The sequence below is a fragment of the Leuciscus leuciscus genome (assembly GCF_965113295.1).
Source record: "Leuciscus leuciscus genome assembly, chromosome: 14".
In the NCBI taxonomy this organism is placed as follows: Eukaryota; Metazoa; Chordata; class Actinopteri; order Cypriniformes; family Leuciscidae; genus Leuciscus; species Leuciscus leuciscus.
In genome coordinates, this window is record NC_138738.1 from 17,748,459 (window position 1) to 17,759,267 (window position 10,809).

At 34.4% G+C, this 10,809-nt stretch overlaps 1 protein-coding gene across 2 annotated transcripts in view; it reads left to right on the plus strand.

Annotated features, from left to right (window-relative positions):
• Window positions 1–7,423: 7,423 nt before the first annotated feature.
• The window catches only part of tmem131 (transmembrane protein 131), a 38,245-nt gene continuing 34,859 nt past the window's right edge, over window positions 7,424–10,809 (plus strand). For both annotated transcript variants that reach the window (XM_082190366.1, XM_082190367.1), the window contains exon 1: window positions 7,424–7,578. In XM_082190366.1, the coding sequence (XP_082046492.1) occupies window positions 7,458–7,578 (121 nt within the window). In that variant the 5' untranslated portion in view covers window positions 7,424–7,457. The remainder of the gene's footprint in view (window positions 7,579–10,809) is intronic.

Here is a 10,809-nt window from a genome sequence, read left to right on the forward strand (position 1 = left end):
TGTTTTTTAAAACAAAAAAAAAATTTTTATGAATTGCACTACTTGAAAAATATGCATTGCATTAGGCTAACACTGCTTGCTTTTTAATGCATTGTATTTTTAGAGCTTGCATTTTTATGGGCTGAAATGCAACATGATTGTATATTTAAGCGGTGAATATTTAAATTCAAAACATTTCACACACGTTTTCATTATTAAAAATTCAATAATCCATATTCACCTTTTAGATTTCACTTCCAAAATATTAATTCTGTTTAAAAATACAACCTACAATATTCGACAGGCAATATTTGGTCCATTTTATTTCGCTTTACAAATTCGCTTCCAGTTCAAATTCGACAGAAAGTTCAACATTTGACATCCGGGAACGGGATGTCAGATTGCCGATTGATAATCTCCATAGCTGTTAGTCGATCTCACCAGCAAGGGGTGCAAGTGGCTGTTGACGAAGAAAACTAGAGCAATGGGTGAGAGCAGTGGTGTAGTCTACGTGATACGCAGGTATACGCCGTATACCCACTAGAAAAGGCCAAGGATTTGCGTATACCCACTTAAAAAAGCGTGAGGATACGTAACAACTTCGTTTTGTGTCAGAACTTTCACTTTCATTCATAAATTCACCCCGTCTGTGTTTGCGAAGCGACACGGATCGAATCGCGGAATCCAGTCACAAATGGAACTTGCTATAGGGCAGAACGTCACGGATTTTGGCTATTTTTGAATGAATAAATCAAAAGTAGGGCTGTACAATGAATCAAATCTCGATATGGACTAGTGTCTATGAATATTAAAGCTAAAAGAGACTGTTTAGAGATTATAATAATAATATTAGTGTATTAAAACACACAGAAACTCAAATGTCTACAACCCACCAAAATAAAAGTTCGGTCTAACTCAAATTAATTAGAAAGAAATTGCACAGTAAAATGTATTTTAAAATAACACTTTTTTTTTCAAAAACACCATTTCTAAAAGTAAATTTGTATTTGTGCCTATAATGTTTAAAAAAAATTTTTTTTAGAGTATTTAGAGTATACTCACTACAAAAAACTAGACTACACCACTGGGTGAGAGAGTCATTCATTCATAAAAACGGATTTACAGAAATGGAGCAAGCGGTAAGTATTTGTGATGATTATAAGGTTCCATGGATGTTAAAGGTTCATTAATGGAACTATTCAAGGAACTATTGATGCCAATAAAGATCCTTTATTTTTAAGAGTGTATGTAATAAAGTCCCCCTGTAGTCAATTATTGTATCCCTTAAAACTCATCTTTGATCACGAAAATGACGAAAAAAAATCTTGAAAAAAGTTATTCATGCCTTAAAATAGCTTGAATGTAACTCCACACCCTTGCCTCATTTAGTACACGGTTCTATGAATATGCAATTCAGCCCCGACAAAAAATTGCAAAATGTTTTTTAAACGGAAACGGTGGTGCATTGAACACCCTGTTCTGATGACCCAAGAGTTGCAACTATGGCAGCTGAGAAGGCCGTTCTTTGTGTTCTTTTTAAATAATTTTCAGAGCCTGATGAAATCTGTATAGCCTACGTGTTTAATACTGCAAAATACGCTCGATGTTACAGTCACTGCCCTTGCCGTCCAGAATAAAAGAGAACATCCCAATCGAGTGAAGGGATTTGTGGAAACTCTGGTTTTTGTGATCCAACATTTGCCTCGCATATCAGACAGAAAACACATTTATTTAGCCTCACATAGCCTACTAGAGACTACCCCCCAGTTCTTACTTTTTTAATACCTTGTAGGCTACAGTACTGTCTTTCTCATTTTTATGTAAAGCACTTAGGCCTAATTACCATTCTGTATGAAATTTGGTATATAAACTTGCCTTGCGATGAAACTAAAAATATTTACAACTACATCATCATGTGGATATGCTATATTTTTACTATAAAAATCTTACAACAAACATGTTTTCTAATATCTACAATTGTTGCGTATATCGAGCTGCAGCGGACACATGTAAACGACTTTACTTAGACATTGTGCGAGCATATTGCTGCTGATTGCTGACATTTTTGACACACCCACCAAACAAGAGAAAACGTATCTCAAACCCTGTTGCACACCGTTAACATGTCGTTCAACCCAGAAACCGTAGCAAAACGTTGCGCACCGGTTTGAGTTTGAACGTGGCCATTAAAACAGTAGTTAGCTAGATGAAAAAGTTTGAAGACAAACTTTAAGTTGGCATGAAAAAGCCTTGCCAGAAAGTTTGAAGAATTTTTAAAAGCTTGAGGTTTGAAGTTTTTAGTTTGAATTAGTTTAAGTTTAAGTTTTAGTTTAGTAGTTTTAAAAATTTGAATGTTTTATGCTTGAAATATTAGATAGAAGGGAAGCTTAAATAAGTCTCGATTGATTAGAAATTGTAGAATGGCAGCTGATGGAGTCTAATGAGCCTCTCCAACTGTCAAAATTTGAATTTAGTTTGGAGTTAGAATGAAAGATTAGTTAGAAAGAAAGAAAGATGGTTTGTTAGTACCAAAGTTTGAAGAAGTATTAAAAGCTTGAAGTTTGAAGGTTTTTAGTTTTAATTAGTTTAAGTTTTAGTTTTGTAGTTTTAAAAGTTTGAAGGTTTTCAGTTTAGAAATATTAGATAGAATGGAAAATGAGGCTCGATGGATTAGAAATAGTACATAGAATGGCAGCAAATGGAGTCTAATGAGCCTCTCCAACTGTCAAAATTAGAATTTAGTTTGGAGTTAGAAAGAAAGAAAGAAATATTAGTTAGAAAGAAAGAAAGAAATGATAGATAGATAGATAGATAGATAGATAGATAGATAGATAGATAGATAGATAGATAGATAGATAGATAGATAGATAGATAGATAGATAGAAATAGTACATAAAATGGCAGCTGATGGAGTCTAATATGAGCCTCTCCAACTGTCAAAATTTGAATTTATACAGTTGAAGTTTGAATAGTCTTGGCTCAATTTGAACATTCCGCAATGAAAGTCTATGGGATTTTTCCAAGTTTTTTTCAGCAATTTTAGGAAAACAGCAAGTCTGATCAGTCTAAATAGATAAATCAACTTGAGTCAGAACAGTTTGAAGGTCTAGTCTGAGTTTAGTGGTTGTAGCTTGAACAGTTTAGTAGGAGATACGTGGAGAAATTTAGTCTAAGAAGAAGAAGAATAATCTTAAGTACAATATCAGTAGGCCTAAGTTGGCTTTTCCAAGCCAACTTAAATATGTGGCAAGAGGATAAAGAGTCAAAAGGGAGACACCTATTCAGCATCAACCTTAAGTGGGGATTGAAAGAAGGGCATGGAAACAGATCAGAAGATACAGTTATGACCAGGCTCCATAGGACACATAACCTTCATTATTCACCGCATATAGCCTATTATTATAGGAAAGTGTGAGACAGACTGCTACATTTATTGTGGAAAATAAGAAACAGTTGAACATGTTATTTTACACTGTGTGAGGCATATACAATATAAAGAGTTAAAAATTCTTTAAAAAAACTCTTAAAAATTAAGAGATTTGGAAAACATATGTAATTACAGTTAAGAATATATTTCAGAATGCGCAGAAACAGTTAAGGTGGTACGATATACTGCTAAAATATTTAAGAGATACCGATTTGATTAAGGATTTCGTTTTTTTTTTTTTTTTTCTCTAATTTAATTGTTCTTTCGTTCATCGAGGCTTCACACTGCATCCTAGGTGGCGGAAATGCCCCTCAAGCTGGTTTGCCAAGTAATGCCAACCGCCAAAAAACACAAAAGAAGAAGAAGAAGCAGAAACAAGCGATACCACATGTAAGCAGATAGATGCATATGTAAAATAACGCGATCAACAACATTAAACAGCATTTAAATGTTGCAAAATGCACAAAATTGCCTAATGTTACCGAATGAAATGTCGATCCAGGACGAGCCACAAGACTGTGCAAGCTTTGGGGGTGTTGATGGAGTTGATTTACTCCATCTGTGTTTTGATTAACGTTCTGAATCCCATCCCGGATGTAGTCTTTGACAAAAACGCTATTTTATCAGTTTTTTTGCAAAAAAATTTTGCTTTTTTTTTTAAATGAAACACATTCAAGTGTTAAAAAAAAAAAAAAGGAACTCATGAAGCTAGAATAAAAAATAGAATTTTTTGTTGTTGTTGTTGTTTAGAAGCAGAGGGTCTGTTCTTTTGATATATTGCATATTCCGATATTCATATAACATACTGGGGGCCATGAACATTTTGTGAAAATGATCAAAAATGCTGGCGGGGAAAGAGTTAAGCTCAAATAGATGTCATTGGCTATAAAAATAAATAAATAAAAATAAATCAGCCTGTAGCATAATTGATTGTCAGTAAAGTTCACAAAAAGGAAAAGATTTAAATGATGACAATGAAGAAAACAAACTTTGTACTTTAAAGGTCTAAATTAAACTTTATTTGAATAAAAAGTATATATATGAAGAGTTCAGATGCAAAAGCCTCTAAATGCCATTTGAAATTTTCTTATAGAATGATCATTTTTATCAAGCTTGTAGGCTATATTTAAATTCAATAATTTCACTTAAATGGCAATGAAGATTACCTATTAATTGTCATTTAAGTGAAATTACTGAACTTAAATACACAAGCTTGATAAAAATTATCATTCTATAAGAAAATTTCAAATGGCATTTAGAGGCTTTTGCATCTGAACTCTTCATATATATATATATATATATATATAATAATTTTTTTTTTTTTTTTTTTTTTTTTTTTTTACCTTGAATCAGAGTACAATTATTCAGTTTCATGTAATCATGTAAAGTTCCAAACATGTGTGCTCTTCCTCATAAAGTTTACAACAGTTAATGGATTCATTTTTACTTATTTGTTTGTTTGCTTGGTCATTTAATGCTGTAATATTTGTCATTTTTATTCTATTCATCCTCTTGCATTTAGTAATTTGTATCAGTCTTGCTCATTGAAATCCTGGATGCTGCAGTTCAAAATAAATCGAAATTAAAAAATCATGTATGGCTACTTTTATTTACTATTCATATAGTTCATAGTTACTTTTTATAAGTATTTCTACTAAATATTAGGCATAGCATATGTTTTTAACCAATATACCTTCCATTTCATTTATATCAACAGTTAAGATAAACTCAACACATGTATTCAAAATGTAATGCATTGCTAACAATTTTTTTCTGAAATGCTATTAATCATTCAGCATCATAAATAGATAAAATAAGACCATATGAACAAATGGAAAAACCTTACTGTTCTTAACTTACTTTTCTTGGAAAAACCTTACATTACTCCACTGTTGAAATTCTTAGTAACACTCCCATTCAACATGTCATTATTGTTTTTTTACATATTTCTGTACAAAAATGTAGACATGTTGACTGACTGGTATATCTAGAATCCTCATGGCTGAAGTATAATGAATAAATAATAAGCTTCTCTCAACCTTCATACTGTTGTTCCATTGTGCCATAATTACAATCCACCCGGTTATGTTATTTTGTGTATTTGTACAGTGATTCACTGAGGAAAAACTAACACAAAGTTACTAATTTCCACATTTTGAAATGTTCCCTCTGAAACTTCAAATGGATTTTTAGAACAGCCATTTTTGTTAGGATTAGTCAAAGAGGTTTTCCAAGCTGCCTTTGTCTCTAGATTCAGACTCTCATATTTGGTTTGGAGTTCTCGGCTATAAAAAACTCACCTTTTTTTCTTCATTCGTGCTTTTGAGGAGCTTTACTCCTGCTTTACAGTTAAATTATTTGGACATTATTCAATCTTTATTCAAACAAACGTCAAACAACCAAACAGCTAAAAAATTATCATTTCTATGAATCATTTCTATTACTTGCATGAGCTAAAAGGAATTATTCTTGTTTGCCAAGTAATTTTGTTTTTCCTTGTAATGGATTCAATGGAGAGATAACACCATGGAAAGCTCTATGTTGATGAACTACATTCAGCAATCATATTTCTCATTTGAATTAGGCTTCATTGTGTCACGTGATCTTTCACTGTCCCACATATGACAACATTAAACATCTTATATGACTCTAAAGGCTAAATTCCTTAAATATAAACAGTATTTAGATAAGTTGATAATAGAGTAAACAAATAGCCTAGGTAGATGCAGTTTTTTGAGTGATCTCACTGTCTCTAAAGAGATATGCTACATCTTTTCTTTTTTACAGTCCTATAGGCCCATAAAGAACTGAGACGCCGTGTCCTCAATCTCAGACCGCTATCAGTCTGTCTATGGAGTAAACGACTCAAGCCAACAATAATATTTAAACAGGAAATATATAGTGGCTCACATAGTTCTGTTTTCATAGATAATGCAAACACACTGGCTACTTGAAAGCTTTGTCTTATGTATGCAAAAAGAAAGCGTTGTGGACGTAGTGTTAACAAGGATGAAAACATTTGAATGCATCAGTTTCAGATTACAGATAGGAAACAAACAATATATTTAACATAATGAAATGTGTCCGAAATCTCTGAAGTTTTTCAAATGCCAGACACAAGCAATCTTGCAGTCTTCTGTCCTTACATTCAGCTGCAATTATTTTATTTTGATATGTAAATGCAATTTATCACAATACAAATACATGAATGTATTGACATTTATGAAAATAAGGTGCATAACTTCACCTGGTTTGAGTAAGCTCGTTTGCATGTGTTATGCTTTCACTGTACATGGGGACTGATTTGCATGAAGATCTGGAAGGCTGTGTGAAGTCATACAAAAGATAAAAGACTCATGACTGTGATCACTTCAGATCTATTGGTGTACTAAAGTCCAGTTTAAGGACTAAAAAAAAAATATTTTCAAAAAGTGAAATATTACCTAAATGGAAGGTGCTGAATGAATGCTGATATTTACTTATCAATCTTTATGCATGTCATTAAATATTTTAGTAAGAATCATAGGCCTACCATTACATTAGCCTACTGTATATGCTGTTGACTCAGACTCAGTTGTTACGTTTATGTTGTTTTTGTTCTTTCATGTTTATTCTTTGTTTGCCTGAAAACTATGAACATAATATTGTTGGTAACATGCAGTTTTTATGGGAGTATAATAATAATATAATTTGCATTATTTAATTAAACTATTGGTCTTGGTAGTCCATCGATGTCGATACTTTCTTAACTGTCAAATGCATGACAGCAGGTCATGTGATGTCAACATGCCTGCGCCCATAGAGATTACTCGTTACATGTAGAAAAATATAGCTAGAAATCATTATTTTATGTGAGTGTACATCTTTTTAATCTTTCTTCTCAAAAGTCATCCTCATTTTAATTAGAAAAAATACATTTCACGTAGTGCACCAGTGAATATGGTGTAGCTCACCTCATATCCGCTGGGTGTCTGTCTCGAGTGAACTCGTGAGCGCTGTTTATATGAGCGTGCACACGACGCGAGCACGGCTAGAGAGAAACAGCAGCAGGATGGCGAGCAAGGACACAACACAGAGTTCCCCACATCCAACACGAACAAAATCATCATGTGTCGGACTTCTACGCCTTTTATTTATTGCATTTATTCACGTGGCACAGGCGAACAAACAAGGTAACCTCCTGAAACGCGCCGTGTGTTTTTCAGCTGTTTTTCGCCAGTGTTTATGGGTTGTATGTATACCGCGGCTTCACTGCAAGCTAATGACTGCTAGCTTCGAGCCTTAGCGCGTCAGAGAGCAAAATAAAGTATGTAGTCATGTCTTATCCACAATATTGAATTCGCAGTTCTGGGTTAGATGACATGCGACTGCTCTGACTGTTTTTATTTTCTTTACGTAAAGCTACCGGATAATAGTGTTCAGAGACATTAGTTTAGCTTAAGTATTAAAGCTAACGGGCTTAGTCATATTACATTAGCTATCACACTAAACCTGTCTGAAGTTACTCTCACTCTCAAAACGAAACAAAACAATGGCTAATGTGTTACAGAACTCAAGCATGTCCAGGATAGGTTTTATCCTTTGAAATAACACGTTTAATGAATCTGTAGCCTACATTGGTGACTACTTCATGAGCGTTTTAGCTAATAAATGCGGGTTTGGTACTAAACGGCTAAGTTTTACCCTGTAAACAACGTTCATGATGTGTCATGCCTTAAAAGATCTTTTAGCAGCTTCATGTGGGTGAATTAGCGGAAGGTCGCAAGTAAAGTGTTAATGTGAGAGTTTCGTTTCTGAGGCCCAGTCTGTCAGTGACATGTCAACTAACTCAGAGAGAGAGAGGGAGGAGTTGACTGCATACTGCAAGTTCATGCAAGTTTTTAGGATATATCTTCTTGTTGCATCAAGCAAAGTTAAATGCAGCAGTATTGCATGTTACTGGTTGTGTGCAGTAATTTGTTGTTAAGCGGTTTGTCATATAGAAATTGAGTTGTCTGATTGCGTTTGGTGGTTGGCGCATACTGAATTAAATGAGAGGTTCTCAGAAATTACACTGTAAAAATTCTTATCGTAGTGCAGAATACTTGCTGTGGTTGCAAATGAAATAGTGAGCAGTGCACTCTGGTACAATCATCAAACCTTTAGATGGGGCAGATGACCCAGTAAATACCAGAGCTGCAACCTGCTTATTTATTTTTTTGACTGTTTCTTAGTTTTTTTTTTGTGTGCCTGTATTTAAAGGACTCTGAATGTCAATAGACAATTTAAGAGATAGTTACCAAAAAATGAAAATTCTGTAATTGTTTACTCGCCCTATTGTCGTGAGGAAACCACAAAATAAATATTTTGAAGGATGTTGGTAACCAAATAGTTTTGGCGACCATTGACTTACATTGTATAGACAAAAAAAAAATATATAATTCAAGTCATACAGGGATGAGAATGGATAATGGACATAATTTTCATTTTTGTGTGAACTACTGTACTCCTTTGAAGGACTTGTCAGTAGTCAGTGGTCGACCATTGTGGGCTTTTCATTGTCCAACATCTGTCACAGTACGTGATAATTACTTATTTTACACAATGCTCACGCAATTTCCCTTCAAAGGCAAACCGCTGTTACACATTTTGTCGAAATGAAGTTATGACTGAAATCGGTCTCTTGGTCTGTGATTTGTTCTTTGATACAGGTTTGGCTCTGCTATGCACAGTGGGAAACTTTATATCAAATCAGTTCGATCAAAAAACATTTAAGCCATTTTCCTTTATTCTAGTGTTGTCATAGGTGCTGCTTTTTCGGAGTAGGATCATCCATTGTCAAGATTGTCTGTGGATTTTGTGACAGACACTGGGAGTAAACACAGGGAGGCAAAAAATATTGACTGATTAATTGCCCTGGCCGATTGATCACTCTATAACTACTACTAGTTAGGGATAGCAAAAACACATCATGCTCCGACTCATGCTTTAGCTCTGTAGATCAGTGAAGGGCATGATCTTTGCCTTTCAGAGACGACATGTCTCTCTTCTCCATAAGCCCTGGATTACTCTGCTGCTTTTGCCTGGGCACTGGGGCAATCCAAATGCCATTTTATGGCTTTAATGTGAATTTGCTCTTTGGTGATTATAGTTTATTTTGTTGGTTTTGTCTGTGGTGGTTGTCAGAAATTTTGTGAGTTTTTACATATTGTGAGCATATTGCTGTATATATTGTAATTTTTACATATTGTGAGCAAAGAGACTAAATAATCTAGAGCTTTCGGGTTGAATGATATATCCAATTCTTATGAAGTCCTTGCGATTGTAAGTACAGTGATTTGTTGTACCGGTAAATGTGAAACACTTATGGTCTAAGCCAATTGACAGAGTAATAAACCTACTCACTACTTAGTTCTTTCTTTTTGACATTTTCTAAATGGACCTAATAGCTACAAAGAGGCCAGTCAGGCCACACAGAGGCTTGAGCAGATGGGTTAGAGCTCTTTGGGAAGCACGTGTGAGTTAAGTGTTCTCACTCTTCCCTGGAAATGAATGCACCACTATTTCATTTACTGTGTCAACCCAGTTATTGACTGAAGGGACTCGCTGAGCACATGGAGTGTTTTTTTTCCTCCTTTTAATTCAAGGAGGAATGTGTTTAACCCTTTGGCTTATCTTCACAATGAGACAAGAATCCAGTTGTCAATGACATCACACTAGGCATGTGTCAGTAAAGCACTGACTGTAAATCTTTGTAATGACAATCGTGTGTGTGTGTGTTTAGTAGGGGTGTAACAGTTCAAATTCCTCATGGTTCGATTTTTTTTTAATCATGGTTTTAGGGTCACGGTTTTGGTACGGTTTGGTATGTGCTAAGTTCAGGGGGGAAAAAGGACTACTGTCAAATAAAAAATAAAGAAACTAAGAACAAATAATCAAACTACAAGGAATATCACAAATAAATACAATAGAGCAAAGATACAAATAAAATAAACAGTGCCTTTCAGGTTTTTCAGGAAAGTCAAACCGTAGTTTTCAGGTGCTTCAGTTTCTTTTTTTAAAAGAAAATAATTTATTTGAAAATTTTCGTACTGACACGCATGCCTGCATATTCTTGGAAGCTGCCGCTTTTACCGCAATAAGCTTTTCTGTTACTGTTAGCATTTTTAAGACGGTCTTTTTGGGCTCGCCATCTTCTAACATTACACTCTGACACACATTATTTCTTGGCTGCTTAATGAGAGTTGTTTGACTCCGCTGTGTTTATCAGTCCTGGGCGGAGCACTCGTTTTAGTCACATTTGGCACTCCCTATTTGTTGCGGGTGTGTTATTGACATGTTAAAGTTTAGACCCCGAATATAAGACGACCCCATTTTTTCAGATGAATTTCCAAGAAACATTTTTTTTTCTTATATTTGCAACA